Source organism: Apostichopus japonicus, chromosome 22 (assembly GCF_037975245.1).
Source record: "Apostichopus japonicus isolate 1M-3 chromosome 22, ASM3797524v1, whole genome shotgun sequence".
Taxonomy (NCBI): Eukaryota; Metazoa; Echinodermata; class Holothuroidea; order Aspidochirotida; family Stichopodidae; genus Apostichopus; species Apostichopus japonicus.
The window spans coordinates 21,289,361-21,307,923 of record NC_092582.1 but is presented as its reverse complement, the minus strand read 5'-3'; the positions used below and the strand labels follow the sequence as shown (position 1 = coordinate 21,307,923).

At 36.5% G+C, this 18,563-nt stretch overlaps 1 protein-coding gene across 2 annotated transcripts; it reads left to right on the top strand.

Moving 5' to 3' along the window:
* Positions 1–4,721: 4,721 nt before the first annotated feature.
* Positions 4,722–18,267, top strand: LOC139963854 (uncharacterized). 2 transcript variants are annotated; one of them, XM_071965058.1, is made up of 17 exons: positions 4,722–6,050; positions 6,637–6,782; positions 8,161–8,265; positions 9,710–9,787; positions 10,028–10,102; positions 10,443–10,485; positions 10,923–10,977; positions 11,245–11,392; positions 11,799–11,834; positions 12,321–12,387; positions 12,606–12,651; positions 12,898–12,935; positions 13,134–13,180; positions 14,554–14,663; positions 14,986–15,079; positions 16,137–16,250; positions 18,127–18,267. In XM_071965058.1, exons 1-17 carry the CDS (start codon positions 5,852–5,854, stop codon positions 18,178–18,180), a joined length of 1,455 nt encoding a protein of 484 aa, XP_071821159.1. In that variant the 5' UTR covers positions 4,722–5,851; the 3' UTR covers positions 18,181–18,267. The 2 variants fall into 2 exon arrangements, with proteins under 2 accessions (XP_071821159.1, XP_071821158.1); XM_071965057.1 differs by having other exon boundaries at positions 10,920–10,977.
* The last annotated feature ends 296 nt before the right edge of the window (positions 18,268–18,563 follow it).

The following is an 18,563-nucleotide window of genomic DNA, read 5'->3' as shown; positions in this document are numbered from 1 at the left end:
TCGCCGTCCTGTGGGGGGGGGGGGGTCTAAGGGCAGGGGTGTCCCCCTCCCACTGAGATTTTTTTTTAAGTTAAGGAATGCCTAGATGCAAAATGGTGCAATATTTCTCAATTTTGTAGTTACAATAATCCTTTTAAAAAGACCCAAAAATTGTAACTAATATTTTTCTAATTTGAAAACCAAACACAACTTTGGTCATTTTTATTCATACATAATTCGCAGGACTTAGCTCCTGAGTGACATCCAAATAATCTAATAAGATTTCACCTTTTTTGCTTCGTTTTCTGGAGGACGAGGCTCAGAACAGTAATAAAATCTGTATTCTCTGCCAATGCTATGTATATGTCAGAATGCATTGGTCACCGTACTTGTATAACTTGTAAAAATATTACCACGGACGGGATGCCAATAGCACGTTCTTTTGTTACGAACTAACAGACTAACTAACATGGTGATTTCATGAGCTGATTCCCACGGTTAAAAATATATTTCTACACAGCCCGTCTGTATTCTATGAACTACTGTGAAAATGGGCTGTAATTGTTACCAGGCAGCCCAGTCCGCCACTGCCCATTGATTAGCACAAGCCCATGGCTATTTATTATAGGCTACGGAAAACATTATTCATGTTCCGATTTAGTTCTTTACTGCGAATAATTTAATAAAATCTTAAAATCAATCAACTGTGATTGTTGCTTGGATATAAGCAGTGTTGCAATGGAGTCCTTCACGCCCGAGTTTAAGTTAACTGATGTAAGTACTGGCAAAGCACTTGGTACAGTACTCGTGCTTGGTTGTAAATGAAGTCAAACTACTGGTATTCACATATCATTACTCATACCGCATATAGGATGCTAAATTACAATTTAAAGTACTCACGGTACTGCCTCAGGACAAGTATACTTTCCGAGTACTTGTCACAATATGAGTCATATGGGTCCAAGGGCGGCGGAACCGGGGGGGGGGGGGTGGCACAGGGGGCACGTGCCCCCCACTTTTCCTCAGGTTAAAAATGTGCCCTTTTTCTACATAAAAATTGAGGTGTCTCAAGTTAGCAATCAGAGGCCAGGTAACCAGAATGAACACTCGGGAAGGGCCGTTTCCGGCCATCTGAGGGTTTTTTCTTGTGCGCTCCGCGCCAACCGATGGTGGCGCTCCGCTCAGGTAGTCGTGCATACAACTTTGCAAATCCTGGCTACGCCCTGACTTTTAATGAATTTCTGTCGGTCAAACTCAAAGCTATTTCGAATGGAAAAAAATTTGTTAAGATATTAACAAGAAATAAACTCTAATTCGGAAGATTCCTACATTAGCAATTAGCATGATTTCACCTCATTTTGTCTCAAAAGAAAACTTGTTCCTTGTTTCCCAATTTGTTAATTGGATATTGCAGTGCTATATGCATATTTTCCTTGAGGGGGGGGGGGGGGGCTTGATGGAGTGATGTGTATACGCAAATAAGATAATACAATAAGAGTTATAAAGGGTACTAAATATAAGGCTGCATCAGTCCAATCGAATTTCTGCAAAGTGCCCTTTGATGTCGGTGCCCCCCCCCCCCAAAAGTGCTTCCGCCACCCTTGTATGGGTCTCAGGTAAATTGATTATATCAAATGTAGCCTACTCGATAAGTACACGTATTATCACTGATGAACAATAGTGTACTTGAACGATGGTACTTTATCATTATCTAAAATATCAGACTGTACTTGAACTATTGTTAGGCACTCGAAGACTTGGAGCTCGAGAATTCGAATCTCTGGAACACGAGAACGAGACCAAGACAGAATCGTTTGCATTCGAGCCCAAGACCAGCCATTCTGAGGACAAGTAAAAAGTATAGCCTGCACTTGAGACCGAGGCCTGTCCCGACTGGGTATAAACGGTATGAGCCAATGTCCGAGATGCTTCGAATCCCTAGCGAAACCATTTTAAATGCAATTACTCATGGCCATCCGCACTCTTTCATTGCCTGCATATCAAATCTACACTGAAGATATAAGCAGTTAAATAGGCTAATTTATTTTAACCCTAACAGCATGCATGTGACCATTTACATCTCCACAAAAAGTTGCGTACATATCGGCCAAATTGAGAGCGGGAAGAGATACCTGTGTCATGTACATAGTCTGCTCATTTTTGTTGAAACGGTACGGATAGGAATTTGGGCTAAAGGGTTCATCTTACTATATTAATACATTTAACCCCATCCTCCACCCGAAGCACACTGCACGCACAATATGAGAATTGCTTCTGACGAATTCAATGATTAGTGTTTGAATAGGTTGGTGTACATTTCCGGCAAATTTTCGGGAAATTGTCAAAATATTTCTACTAAACGGTTGGAAAGGGGGGGGGGGGGGGCGGGGGCATGGATGATGTTCTCTGCTGAGTCTGTGTGTATGCCAGAGAGCCAGGGAAAATGCACTTATAAACCATTGCACCAGTATTCGTGAGTCTGTGTTAATTTTCTATATCAATTATCTTCTTACATTTGTTTTGTGTCATTATTAAACAATAAAACATGAACACTAAAGTCAGCAATTTAATAAATTAATAACCGTAGTTAAGTCTTGGCCGGATCATAACGAACAATGTAAAACAGGACATCCAGGCTTTCTCGGTGGCGGGCGTTCAACACAGAGGATGGAGCGGGATATTGGATTGTGTATTATGGACCGCATGTTGTTTGTCTTACAGTATAATCATCAGGGAAAGGCAAAACGGGTTTTGCCATTGAGATGGTGCAATAGGGTGTAGGAACTTGGGTGTAGGAATGGGGAGAAATGAAGCGACGCGGATCCCCCCTTGATTTTGTGTGGGCTGTGTTCTGAACACCTCCTTAGCTAGTATTGATGGATCCTGGGATCAGCTGGAACCTTTGAATTAGCAAATAGGGTGACAGGAACACAAGTAAGTTTCGTATACGTCGTAATCTTTAACTATTTTGGGAGAATATAAATAAGTATTGGATAATACATTTTTGTTATACACATACGTTTGCTATAAGACTGCTAAACTTAAATTCACAGGTTTGGAAGACCCCAAACCGCATCGGTATATATGCTGCCCCACCTATATTATTCTTATTCTCTATAAGAATTTAATTGGGAAATACGAGTCGGTATTATAACACAAAAATGTTGTCTTCAAGAGACATAGGCTAGATCAGGGTTGCCCAACCTTTTACAGAGGAGGGCCACATGGAATGATTATATGAAGGAGGGGCCGCATGAACCCTACGCTCGATTTTTCGATTTTTGCCCAAAGCCCAAGGCAACAAAATGTGAGCACTGCGCGCGGAGCGCACTGATTTATTTTCCTTCCTGATAGAGCAGATGAATAAATTCCAGCCGCCCCCCCCCCTCCGCTGAGAGAGTGTCACACAAACTGACCTGTATGCAGTTTTTTGGACCCAGAAGGTTCGAATGATTGATTATATAGCTTCAAATTGTTATCAATAAATCTGCTCACTAAAATTTTGCACCGTAGAGCATTTCTGTCGGGCCGGACGCAATCGTGCGGCGGGCCGGACTGTGGCCCGCGGGCCGTAGGTTGGACAACCCTGGGCTAGATGATTCACATCTTTACTCTAGTGACCAGCCGTTTGAACTTTCTCTATATGTATCGTTGACGATGTATCTTAATTCGTGCAAATTCACATGTCATCAATTAAAATAGATAATTTATTTGTGATAATATATAGAAACCATTCGAGTTCCCCACTATCAAAACCACAGGGCCACCATGAATGGAGTTTTATCAAACTGACAATTAGGTGTTTAATAATAACAACTTACCTTAGTATTCTCTAGATATTGAAAAGAGTTTTTGCGCCACTGCATATCGCTGCTAGATTACATTGCCATTAAACAAATCAACTGGTAAGTAACGTCAGTATAGTGAATACTTGAAAACCAACAGTATCTAGAAACTCGATACTTGACATTGCTGCATGAAAACACGTTGATAGTCACTTTTAAACGCAGTTTTCTCAGTTACTAACGTACACAAGATTCAAACTCATCACAGGAGTTATCCTAGAATGTTCCCTGGGATGAGTTTGACTCCAGTGATGAATCCTGTGATGAATCCTGTGATGAATCCTTTGATGAATCCTTTGATGAATCCTGTGATGAATCCTGTGGTGAATCCAATGATGAATCCTGTGATAAATCCTGTGATGAATCCTGTGCTGATCCTGTGATAAATCCTGTGATGAATCTGTGGTGAATCCTGGGATGAATCCTGTGATGAATCCTGTGATGAATCCTGTGATGTATCCTGTGATGAATCCTGTGATGAATCCTGTGACTAATCCTGTGATGAATCCAGTGATGAATGCAGTGGTGAATCCAATGGTGAATCCAATGGTGAATCCAATGATGAATCCTGTGATAAATCCTGTGGTGAATCCTGTGATGATCCTGTTATAAATCATGTAATGAATCCTGTGGTGAATCCTGGGATGAATCCTGTGATGAATCCTGTGACTAATCCTGTGATGAATCCTGTGATTAATGCAGTGGTGAATCCAATGGTGAATCCAATGGTGAATCCAATGATGAATCCAATGATGAATCCAATGGTGAATCCAATGGTGAATCCAATGATGAATCCTGTGATAAATCCTGTGGTTAATCCTGTGATGATCCTGTTATAAATCATGTGATGAATCCTGTGGTCAATCCTGGGATGAATCCTGTGATGAATCCTGTGATGTATCCTGTGATGAATGATGAATCCAATGGTGAATCCAATGATGAATCCAATGGTGAATCGTGTAGGCTAACTATAATTCAACCATAGAAACTTATCAATTTCTATGAATTCAGCTCAGTATATAGAAGCTGGCGGACAATACGCGGGAACAATAGTTCCGGAAGAGGGTAGTAAAACAGTAACCCTCTTTAAAACTCGAAAGCACCCATGTTATCGCGTTACAATGTTTTTTTTTCTTTCTTCAAAATTTGTTTTTATTAACCCCGATTTCCCACATTCTGGGTCCTCTGACACCCGCTACAACAATACGCCACGGGCAGCTGAAAATGTTTATTGCGGCTTAGAGAGTAACCCCCCTCTTTTCGAAGACACCATGCGTTCCCATGTTATTGCGTAATATTGCTTTGCGAAAAAATAATTGCATTTAATTACTCAGCTGGGCTCACTTTCTGGGATACCAGAAGAGAGGTAGTAGAAAGTGTCCCGGCCCTCTATTCAAATCCTCCCCTTCCCCCATGTTATCAACTTACAATAGTTCTATGTTTGCCAAAAAGGGGTCTTAAATCGAATTCGATAAACCTGCTGAACTGTGGCAATACAGTTTCATAGACGTTTCAATTGTGGCACTTATAAACTACAAAATAAAGTAAAACTGTTAGCAAAATGCTTATCTACTAGAGAGCCTGTGTAAGAGAATGTGTAAAAGTAAGTTGGCCTGACGTTTCGATCCTAGCAGAATCTTCCTCAGAGGCTAAATGACAACTACCGTCGTCTTTTATTGTAATGATTATTGTCCGCTACTATTGGTTGCTTACTATTGTCCGCCAACTTCAACTTGATAATAGTTCACACATAGAGCATAATATATGAACTTATATTCTGCTCTACGAATTCACATGCGAAAACAGATCTAACAAGTTACAGCATTCTTGCGATAAACGTTTGGATTTAAACGGGACGCAATAAGTAGTCAGTTGGCTGTAATCTCTGTGCTTGTTAAATAATTAGTCTTAGCTTAGGCCTATTGGCCGAGTATACTAACACTAGGTTTCGGTGTCAGTATATACGTAACCAATTGTAGCCTTACACTGACAGGTTACACTTACAGTTCTATTGAGACTTAGGCTTTATGATTGTTCTTTCAAAGACGTACTATCCTAGTACATGCATCATGGCCTTCGTACCTGTAAGACATTGCTTGATGCAGTTTGATTGTTTAGTTACAAGAACAGGTTTGTGTATTGAACGGAATGCAGCAATATCAAGACGACTGAAATTCAACATTTTGAAAAGTAGTGAGAGAAGTATTGTTTCAAAGTCTTCCCCAGGTGAGTATAAATTATGAGTTGAAACCAAAACAATTTTGGTGCTGTAGTAACACTCAAACTTAACGATAGGCAGATATAATTTAACAATTATGCTATCAATGAATAATGATCATTAAGATTATTGTTTCAGAGCTAAAATGAATCTAGTTGAACAAGTTAATTGTTTGGGGATTTGTTAGAAACTACCTACCTGCATCTTCTAATGTTATATTCCTTTGATTGCAGTTTCTGTCAAGTAGTATCATCCAAACTAACATACAATAGACTAGTCCAACTATCACTGGAGGTACTGTAGCTACACTACCAAATGTCATTGTGCATTATGACAGACTGTGCCAATGTGCTATGCTACTGTACTGTGTGTACATGTGTAGCCTATGTATTTAATTTGCTGTGATCTTAACAATTGATACATTATAGTCTTCAAAATTTATTTAAATAATTTATTTTGAAACTTAACTTCCATGATCCCATCACTGTTATTGAGTTAAAGAATTACAAGTACTGCCCTCTTATAGAAATGTCATGAACTGTTGCAGGGCAGAATTTCTCTGAAATTAGTTCCTGTCTATACCTTTCTTTGCAGGAATATTTACTCCAGCCAGTAAAGGTGTTGAAGTTCCATTCGTAATTAAACCAGACTTAAACTTGGATGTCTGTTTTGGAAGCCAACTCGATGATCTCAAACTGAGTATACAAGCTCGAAAACAAAATGCTGATCTCACAGAAATGGTGAGTTGTCAGTCTTGCATTCTGCATAAAATGTGGAATATAGATTTAGGGAGCTCTAGGGGAGCGAAGCAAACATTACAGCATAAGTGTTGTGGCGACAGTGGCGGTTCATATACTGTAAAAGAATGATTAAAAGTTTTTATTTAAGTTTCAGTTTATTCAGTATATAGAAAATTAAATAAAATTGTAAATAGGAAGCTTAGGGGAAATCCTTTATTTCATTTTTTTAATATTTTTTTTTAAGAAAGCATCAAGTTAGCAAAGGTTGAAAATGTAGAAAGATTATAACAAAGGTTATAATCCTCCAAATTGGATCAGTGTAATGATCAGTGGTAGTTCTATAGTTGTTTGCACATTGCCCCTAAAAGAAGTATATTTTAACAATATCAAAGCAGTTGTCACCTTAAAATGATTAGATGATAAGTCTGTAATTTATGACTGCCATTCAGAATCAACTTGGCAATTATGCATCTCTATTGATGAAATCTTTTTCTTATTTAACTGATATGGTGCTACTGTGGTTATTATCTCAATCCTATATGTGATGTACAGTATTGAAGATGAGATGATGTATTCATACACAATTTTTGAAGATGTACTAAAATTGCTGTCCACATCATATCCTGTTTCCATGTGATCTGAATCTTGGTTGTTTATCAATATTATTGGGGGTAGCTCAGGGTAGCACAAGAACATGGGGTGGACATCTCATTTTTGTGGTGGGGTGGGGTGGGGTCAAAAGGTATTCTGTGTGAGAAGAAAAAAATAAGTCTTAAACTCCACCTAAACCGTGAACTTGATTGACTTCAAAGTTGGGCATGGAATGTCGTGTTTCCATGACTTATGACATGACAGGTTAAGACATTAAACAAAGAAAAATATTGTCGTTATCTACATACAAATGGACATTCCAGTGACTGAAGTAGATTCCTTCGGAAAGTTTCAGGAAATTCTATTAAGTTCAAAGGTTGAATTAGGTTGTTTGCAAACTCCACCTAAAGAGTTAGGTTCAGGTACTTTGTCGGTGTGTCTCCATACCGAAGACATCATTGTGCTTACTGTATGTAAAGTTCTTAATTTAGGGATAAGATCTGCAACTCCTTTGAATGTGAAAACTGCAATAAAAGGCTACATACTGAAATAAAGGTTATTGATGTCAGTATAGGATTGGTTATTTATTAATTCGATGACTCTTTTCTGTAGGTTGAAAGCTTGTATTTGCAACAAAAAAGGTAACTGCAGGTGAAAATCGTGTACTTTTGTTTCACAAATTAAACATAAATATATTTATCTGCTGACAATGAATCCCAGATACTGCTACTGTAAGCTATATTATTTCGAATAACCCTACACTTTTCCTGCACTGCAACTATTATAGATCAAAGTGTGGAAAAATGTTCAAGAATTAGAAGAGATGAGAGCAAAGATTGAAACTGACCGTAGAAAGAACAGGACCAGAGCAAAGGACTTGTCAAAAAAGAAGGTACTGTAGTCGGAGCAAAGGTTTATCCTGTTTCTTTCTTTCTGTTTGAATTTCGTTTTCTTTTGAAAAATTAAATTGTAAAGTGAATTTTGGCTCCAAGATTTATGTGTATTGTTGCACATGTCATTCCTTGTCAGCATTATACTGTAGGTTTGCCACTAGTTATAATCCGTATATGTAATGCCCTCTAGTCAAGAGCATTTGTAACTTCCAGAATATTGTTTAGTACTGTAATTACTTCATACATGGTAGTTGTGTATTTTATGAATATTGCTAGTAATTAAATACTGAAATATTGTAGGTTTTGTATCTTTCAACCATCACCAGTTTTTCTGTGTTTTACAATGCATCACCAGATAAATTGTTCCAAGTGTCCCAAATGTTTACCAAACAGTATTTCACTATATTAGAGAAATGGATCTATATCTACTATAGCTGGTGGTATGAATGATGGAAAAGTTTGGACAGGGCAATAATATAATATTTCAATATATGGTGAATTTAACTTGTTCATAAAAAGTTGTCCTGATAATTTGCATTTTAAGTATGAAATATAAAAGGAAACTTTGAAACATGTTTAATGCGTATCTTCAGCTTAAAGCTTGACATTTGTTGTAAATAATGCAATTCACCACATGATAATCAAGAATGTATTTTTGTCAATCAATGCCAAATCTACAAAAGCAAGTGGTTGACCTGGCTGGTGTGTCTCTACAAATGTCTCAAAAGAGGAAAGAGACTCCTCCACCTCTTCCTCTCAGCCCACAGCCACCCCCTCCCCTCCCACAAAATACAATATTGTTAGGTTATGGCCACTCTTATGTACTGAGCCAAAGCCAAGCAGCTTCAAAACAGCTCTTACTTTTCCTATAATTTAGATGGCACTTTTCTCATGTGTGAAAAGTATTTGTAGTTTCATTGATACTGTGAAAGACACACTAGTTACTAGTCTTCCAATTAAGCTTAGAAGTGTTAAGCATGTGTTTATTGTGTTTTACCACACTGATAGAATTTTGAAAAGAGAAAGTCACTGCTTTATGCTCTATGTTTGATGTACCAAAACATGCAGATCAGGAATTTATTTTGAGATGCATATGATATTAGTTTAAGTAATACAGTAGTTGGGTCATATGTTTACTGAATAGTACCATGTATTTTTATTTCACTGCTGATCTTATGTTTAGTGAAACATTATGGCAATCTGCATCAATTTTAATATTGATCAAAGACATTGCTACAAACATTTTGATTTGGCATGGATTGACTAATGCTGACAATTAAAACAATGTTGCCTTTAATTTCCATTTTATACATGTAGTGTAGGTGATGCCTCTTGGAACATATTGGACAAGTTGAGTCAAGTTACATTAAATCAATTTGGCGATATATTTTAATGTTTCTCATGCACACTACTTATTGTGCGTAATTTTTTGATCGATGACAGATTATGACAGATTCGAAGGATGTCAAAGGTCAACGAGAAGAAGGGAAGAGACTCCGTGAAGATCTGAAGAAAGTCAATGTAAGGGAACAACTATGAGTTATCATCACCTATTAAAACAGTCAAATTTATTAATTGCTTTATTAAATGAAGAACAATTAAGTATGTTACTTGATTGTTTGAATCATCTCTGTCATCACATAGTTTTTTGTCATTATTGCTTAAATTCTTGATAATGGTTACTGTTGTGAGTTCTGGTAAACTTGATGTGTAATGTGAAATTGCAGATACTATGTATTTGTTCTTAATTTCTTTGCAAAGGCTGAAATTAACTCATTGCTGGACAGACTCTACCCTTTAGCACTTTCCCTGCCTAACCAACTTCATCCTGATGTGGTAAGTTACTTTATAAGTTGTTTCCATGGTGACTAAAATATCGCTTTCTTGGTGTTATATTAATTTCATCAGTGTTTTCTTAAAGATTGTTGGAGGAAATATAGTTTTTTAACCTGTCAACAGATGGACAACATATTTGCTGTTTGAAACATGTTAATTGCCTAACTTAATCATGAAATAAGACAGACAAAAGTTAAAGCCCTGGGTAGGGGGAGCTAGTGGGTGGTGGAGGGATGGACATGTGGCAAATGAACAGAAGACTACATTTTGCTGAACATGAACAAGCATTAAGTGAAGCAAGCCTGTGTTTGGCATTAGTTTCTCTTTCTTTGCCTTGCAGGCAATAGGAACCAAAAACAGGATAATTACTGACAGCCAAAAAAGTAAGTATGGAAAGAAAAATAAATTGGACAGTGACAGAATTGAATCAGTCCTGACAACTTTCTAGAATAAAAAGTTAAGCCACATACCATAATCTTGCAATGCCATCTTTTAGACTCAAGCATGTCCTTGAGATGTGTTTAAAAGAGAGCTCTGTCATTTGACATATAGATTAGATCTGTTCAGTACCTCTAACATTTAAACCATTAAAAGTTCTGTGTGCTCTTTGGTTGGTACCTGTCTGTCATTTAATGTAGATTGACTTTGTCTGACAGCAGGTTTAACAGTGTTTAGTTTTCTTTATAAACTGACATCACATCAGACCGTTAAGGTTTCTTCTAATTGATTTCTTGTAGTAATATGTTCCAAATGTATCATGTGCTGAACGTGATTCTAGTATGAAGTAAGCGTTCTTTGTTACTATTTTTATTTTTAGCAGCCTTCAGTGAGAAGAGGTTGATGACTGGCAAACGAGATGAGTCTATTTCAGAAGAGTAGGTCTACAGGTCTTTCTCTGTTTTATGTGCTACAGTATGACGTATATGATAATATATTTAATTGAGACTATCAATGAGGAAACAACTATTATTTGAGGATTATTTTTGGAGCTCTTCTGTGTATTACAGGGTAAATAAATCATCATCCAATAACATGAACCATCTCTAGGCCTAATTCTATAAATTGAAACATTGTTGGAATGAATATACAGTTCAAGATTTCTTCATATATGGATTAAATTATGTCTGTCTTTTGTTGACCAGACATCCATTGGTGCAGGAAGGTACATGCTATCTGCAGGCTGATGCTCCACATACAGAGCAAAGAATATTGGACATTGCCGAAGACTTTCTCACACAGAAAGGATTTACTCCATTGTCTTGTCCTGACATGGTCAAACAATATGCATTGGTGAATACACTCTCACACTTTCTTCCAATTATTACCTAGATAAAAGACGTGTCATTTACCCCCCTCTCTCTTTGCAGGCTTTCTTCTGGTTATTGCAGTTCCCTCAAGTGGTAAAAGCTCTGACTTTGTCAAACACACACTGAGGCTTTTTTGCAAGTGTGGTTATTTGCTGGTAACAGATATTAGTTTGTCATACACATTCCCGTAACACAGGAAGTTTGCTCTATATTTATTAAACAGTCTTATGCTCAATTGATTTTTGAGAGCACATCTTTTGATCATGAATTCAGATGAGCAACAGGAAGCTTTCCTAAGCTTTTAAATAATTATACATTTTCAATGTTTGGGTTTATTAAACATAACAGTTTTCTATTGGTTTTGTGCTTCCTACCCTTCACATTCACAGGATGCACTGGGCCAAGATTTTCGAGAGCAGAGAGAGGTAAGGATGAATGTACAAAGCTATTCATATTTTTTCAGCCAAGTAGCCAGAATTCTCCATTTGGAATGAGGTTGGAAGAAGGACATAGGTCTTCTAAAGAGGGAAATTGTCGGCGAGAGGTAGGATGGGAGTATACATTAAGTCGACATGTGGTTGTCTCTTAGTGTGTCATTCATTAGGGACACCCCTCCTGCTCATTAAAGGCAAGCTGCTGAAGGATGCTATATATGGATGGTACTTGAAATTATGGATTATCTAACCATTACAGCTTTGGAGCTTCATTAAAACTGTTAGGGGGCATTTATATGTATCATTTACAATAATAATGAATCATAAAAGGTTCACGGGTCGAATACTTGAAAAGCTCTGTGTATGATCTCCCTTGGCCAGTATGTCTATCATGGGACCATCTCAAGCTGTCATCATACAATGACAATGTAGGTTGCAAGAGTTACTGGTGACTGGACTTTTTTGTTTCTGTTACAGGCATTTTTTGTTGATACTAAGGAGAGTGAAATGTGTCTGACAGGACTCTCCCCTCTAAGCTTCTATGGTAAGCCATATATGACACCCTATGGTACTGTTCAACATATTTCTTCTATGCTTATCAAACCTAGCTGTAACCTGTTACTGTAGTTTTTATATTTAAATGTAACTGGTCTAAAAGGGGTTTGGAAAAGTTATAGTAAACCGTCTGATTTAAGTTGGTTATGATTGAAAATGTTGAAACCACTATCTGTTCAGCTTTCACTACTTTTAATTTTTCTGCAGTGTATTACATGATGTCAGTTTTAGAATCAAACGATCTTCCTGAAAGGTTAGTAACAACTGTTTAATTCCCACTCAGCCCTGTGATACTTCCATGTAACTGACATGTAAATCACTTCTACATTATTAGTGTTTCCTTGAAATTTTGAATCTAGTCAAGCAGTCCTTGTCTATTTTAATGATATAAAGCCAATTTGGTTTTGTTTACATATAAGATACATATACTATGAGTTGGTAAAGTTTAAACCTATGAACGCATAATTGAAAACAACATAATACTCCTTGTTATTCACAGGTGCTTCTCAATTGGACGAAGTTACAATGCAAACTATGGTAAGCACTGCTAATTAGTTCAAAGTCTCTAGCATTTTATGTCAATAACTTGAATACATAGATAGTATATGTATGATATTGGTCAAGCAGCAATTATAAAGCTAAGTAGATGTATCTTGTAATAAAGCACAACACTGTCTTCATTATGTAAGTCATCAAGTTAAATCTCTGCTGATGTTTTACAAATTATCTTAATAGTTTCTGAAGAATTCAAAGGATTGCATCAACAGTACCAGGGAAATCAGGTACTTTACTATTTCATACGTCTTATGTTTTGCATAGCTAGCCAGAGCATTTGTGTGGTAGAACATGTTTGTGTGTGTAGAATACTTCCCTGAAAATAAAATATCAGTTTCTAAGGACTGTCAACAAAAAAGTTATAAGTAATATCTTAGATGTACAGTAAATGATATGTAACAACAGTACAAAATGTATAGAAAGTTACAGCAGTAGCATGGACAACCAGAACCAGTTTGGAATCGACCACCCAAACTGAGAAAGACTTTCCCACCATATAACAAGAAGCTAACTTCCCAGGTGTAATTAAACAATTGTACATGTTGATGATGAGTGGCCCTGTGCAGTGGACTGCAAGTGGTTAGTGGCATTCAGGTATAGAAACTGGCTAACAAATTATGTATTTAGGTAAGAAAAGACTGACAGGAAAGTTAAAAACATATTGGATCAATTTTCTTTAAGAGCCTTTTTGATCTGCCTTTAAATGAAACTGTGGTATTGTTATTGGATACATTGCAATGCTGTTTGTAACCTGAGCCCCCAAATCAAAGTAAACTGTGGTATTGTTATTGGATACATTGCAATGCAATTTGTAACCTGAGCCCCCAAATCAAAGTAAACTGTGGTATTGTTATTGGATACATTACAATGCTGTATGTAACCAGAGCCCCCAAATCAAAGCAAACTGTGGTATTGTTATTGGATACACTGCAATGCTGTATGTAACCTGAGCCCCCAAATCAAAGTAAACTGTGGTATTGTTATTGGATACACTGCAATGCTGTATGTAACCTGAGCCCCCAAATCAAAGCAAACTGTGGTATTGTTATTGGATACACTGCAATGCTGTATGTAACCTGAGCCCCCAAATCAAAGTAAACTGTGGTATTGTTATTGGATACATTGCAATGCTGTATGTAACCTGAGCCCCCAAAACAAAGCAATCTGTGGTATTGTTTTTGGATACACTGCAATGCTGTATGTATGTAACCTGAGCCCCAAAACAAAGTTAAAGGGCTCACACATCAACTCATATCTTAAAAGCAACAGATATGTGTAACTGAGATTGTTGGTTAGAATCTGTCCATACCATTAAATTGTCTGTTCCTTAAATTTTGGTTTGGTTATCATTTGTTGTTTAGGTTTCTTTTTCATTTGCTTATTGTTTCATTTATCTTAAAGTTTCATTTGATAAGGAGAGAGAGCACCATATCCATGAGTTGTATTAGTTTTGTAATAAGTCAAACATTTTCGAGAAATTAGTGCTCATCTGAATTTTTTGGCTTATGATTTACAAACACCATATCATTTTCCCTACTGTTCAAGGGTAGCAGCAACAATTATGATTGAATATTATCATATTTTGTTCCAATATTTTCAGGTTCAATTTCTCTGCCTTTTTGAAAATTCATATCAAGAAGAAGAGGCTTTCTATTCAAATCTATTGGAAACTTTGACAGAGTTTTACACCAACCTTGGTATTACTTTCAGGTAGAATCTCTTTTCCTCTAACTCTTATACTACACTCTTACACAACTCTTATACTAAACTCACTATTACTCACAGTTATGAATAGTATTAAAAATATAAATGTAACTTGAAGCACTAGTAAATTGTGCTATATTTTGGTGCCGGCCCTGTCTTGCAAGTAGCCATAATAAACAATTACACATACTGTTTGTCTACACAGCCAGGTTCTAAGAGAATACCTACTCTAGAATTTTCACACAACTTATATGGTATTCAAGCATTAAATGCTGTTTAGTAATATATCACAAATCTTACTTGCAATCTTTTTTAAACCTTTCCATAGAGTTGTTGAGATAGCCAGTGAGAACCTGTTATCCTCTGTGTACAGACAGAATGCAATACAAATCTGGCTGCCAAGCATTCAGAACTTTGTTGATGTAAGTTGGATTGTTCTGTTACAATACTTGTCTGAAGTTCAGGCAGTATGTTTGCTGTCACACAATGACAGCAAGGTTTGATCTTGCTTCCCCCTCTAGTAAAGACCAGTAATAGTATGCTCTCTAAAATATCAATATTAGCCAATAGCTAAAATAATGGTATCCACGATACTGATATCAACTGGTATCCACAATATTGATAACAACTGATATCCACGATATTGATATGAACTGATGTCCACGATATTGACAACAACTGATATCCACGATATTGATATCATCTGGTATCCATGATATTGATAACAACTGATATCCACCATATTGGTATCAAGTGATATCCACAATTTTGATAACAACTGATATCCACAATATTGATAACAATTGATATCCAAGATATTGATGTCAACTGATATCCACAATATTGATATTAGCTGATATCCATGATATTAATATCAACTGGTATCCATGATATTGATAACAACTGATATCCAAGATATTGATATCAACTGATATCCACAATATTGATATCCACGATATTGAAATCAACTGATATCAAAGATATTAGATATCAACAGATATTCAAGATATTGATTTCAAATGTTATCCAAGATCTTGTTGTCAACTAATATCCAACATATTGATATCAAAGATATCCAAGATATCAAAACCAGTTGCCAAGGATATCCACAATATTGATTACAACTGATATCCACGATATTGGTAGCAACTGATATCCACAATATTGATATCAAATGATAGCCAAGATATTGATAACAACTGATATCCAAGATATTGATAACAATTGATATCCAAGATATTGATATCAACTGATATCCACAATATTGAAATCAACTGATATCAAAGATATTAGATATCAACAGATATTCAAGACATTGATTTCAAATGTTATCCAAGATCTTGCTGTCAACTTATATCCAACATACTGATATCAACTGATATCCAAGATATTAAAACCAGTTGCCAAGGATATCGAAGAACCTGTCATCGCAGTTATCGAGTATAGAATATCTGTAACATTGGCTCATTTTCTCTTTAGGTTGGTCATCTCACTAGTTGTTGCGATTTTGTATCTCGTCGTTTGATGATAAAATACCCAGCGAAACCTACCCAGACTGCAGCTGAGAGTAGAATTAGAAAGTATCCCTATTCAGTAAGTATACTCATGTAGCAAGACTAGTAGAATATTAAGATGTATACAATATTTTCTGGCTTTCACTAGCAAAAAATTATGACTCTCATCAAGCACTGTAGTTCAAATTATGAAATTTTCAACAAGATGTTTCTATGTGAATTTCAGATTCACATCCTTTGTATGTCATGTGTACTGTCTGACTCAATTCAATCAATTGGTTCCTTGCAGGAAGTAAAGGAACCTGCACATGCAACAAAAAACCCTCAATTTTTACACAGAGTGTAGTTTGCATTTTACTAAACAACATGCTTTTTTTTATTTTTTGTAATAGCACACCAGGAAGTTATATAACTTATCAACTAAACAATAAGTAAAATGTAATTGATATGATTTTAGGAATTTGCAAACACTGCAACGACCTTGAACAACACTCAGGTCAGTGAATGACATCACTATGATGATCTGCAGATTGTAGTGCTCTGTTCAGTACGGAGCTGTTTCATGCCCGCATAACTGTTAGTTTAGTTTAATTTAAGACCCAATGTTCATGACCTATATTGATAATTAATGTCATTGTGCTTCTTGATAATCTCACCAAGTATGTAAAAGTTGTATGTAATTTTGCAATGATTTCTTCTCCACAAGGTCTTGTATTTCATTCACCCAGCAAGCAAGCAAACTCCTATAGGTATAAGCAATGATAAAAGCGGCTTCTAAAACAGTAATGATAATTAACTCATCCCTTCAAGAATCTATTGACCTGGGCAATGACGACTATTTCTGGTTGAATGATTCACAATATTGCAATAACTGTTTCGCAAACTGACCAAAAAGCAATGGTCATGGCAATTACAAGATCACACAGTTGGCGGCATGATACAGTAGGCAGTATGAACATGCTCACATACATCTCAAATTGGCACAATAGTAATAATAATCCCAAAGGTATGCTGGTTTAAAACTACCAAACTCACATTATTTAAAGTAGAACCCCTTTTATTCACTAAAAGAGTCAGAAATAAACTTTCCTTGGTTCATATATCAATAAATCCAAAAGAAAGGTCACATTGAGCGTGAAAGAAATTCAACATTTGGACACAAACACGGTACAGCGCTTAGTACATGTTATCAGCATAGTGACGTCGCAGGTCCATGTGGATCATGTGATCATCATAGGCTTTCTTAAAATGCTCTTTTAAAAAAAATCGACAAGTGTAGGCCGTATTTTACAGCATTTCCCGACATCTGATTGACTTTAATTTTCAGATATGTAAAAAGGAAACCACTAAGAAAACTTATGAATAAAATTGTGTATTTTCCTCAATGCTTGAATATCATTGTTCTACTTTAAGTCGGATTGTAGCCAAACTTAATATACAGTTGTTGGATAATAGCTGGTACATGTAGGCCATCTGGGCCCCACCTCATGCATTTGCCTCATGAATTTTGGGACACATTCTTTGGGCCAAAATTTGTGGGGCCCAATATTTGTTGGACTTTATGGGGGATTAATTTTTGGGTGCAAATATATTTTTGAGCCATCTTTGTTAGTGCCAAAATATTTTTGGGACCATTTAGGTGCAATAGTTTTATGGGAAGGGCCAAAATTTTAAAATTGCAAGAACTCCATAACCTTAAATTAGATTTTATCCAAACTTGGAATACAGGTGCTGGTTAATAGCTGGTATATGTGGGCATTAGTATTATGATATTGACTGACGACATACAAACTTAAATATTCCACATCAGCAAGGCCCCATAGTGCCCCTTTGGCTCTTGTCTGAATTAGTTTAAATAAGATATGTTTTGGTTTGACAAAAGCAGTGACGAGTCCCAACAATCTCATATTAGTTGTGTGTATTGAGGTCTATTCTCTTACATTTCTTTCCTTTAGATCCATGGAACAATGGTGAAATGCAATGTTCTTTTAGACCACTTGCAGAGATGACTACATCATTTGCCATCTTTGTGATGGTTCATGAAACTCTGAGCTACTACTTAATTTGAATCGGGTATATTATTCCTTGCGGACTTACAGCGGACTTACAGTCCCCTTCAATGCTTCAGTATGTGCTTCATTCATACCGACACAACAAAGGTAGCAAACAATACACCAGCAAGAGGTGTGATTTCATTTGCCAACTTCATTGTTACCCCATCTAGAACTATGGACTGTGATGAACTGTCAGCTACCAATCCTCAGTATTCTGGACATCATGTACTAAAACACCTGATCTTATATGTAGACAGGATTTTGGTGGGTCAACTGTCAGTATTTTTACTATATAATACATTTGCTTCATGGAAAATGGAAGTTTTGATGAGTATCGC

What these genes read in the sequence shown, in the direction of transcription:
- LOC139963854 (XM_071965057.1), top strand. Translation starts at nt 5,852, where the DNA reads ATGATTGTTCTTTCAAAGACGTACTATCCTAGTACATGCATCATGGCC. An exon ending in AACAGTACCAGGGAAATCAG is followed by an intron (nt 13,181 to 14,553) that starts GTACTTTACTAT and finishes CAATATTTTCAG; the next exon opens with GTTCAATTTCTCTGCCTTTT. An exon ending in TTAGAAAGTATCCCTATTCA is followed by an intron (nt 16,251 to 18,126) that starts GTAAGTATACTC and finishes TCTTTCCTTTAG; the next exon opens with ATCCATGGAACAATGGTGAA.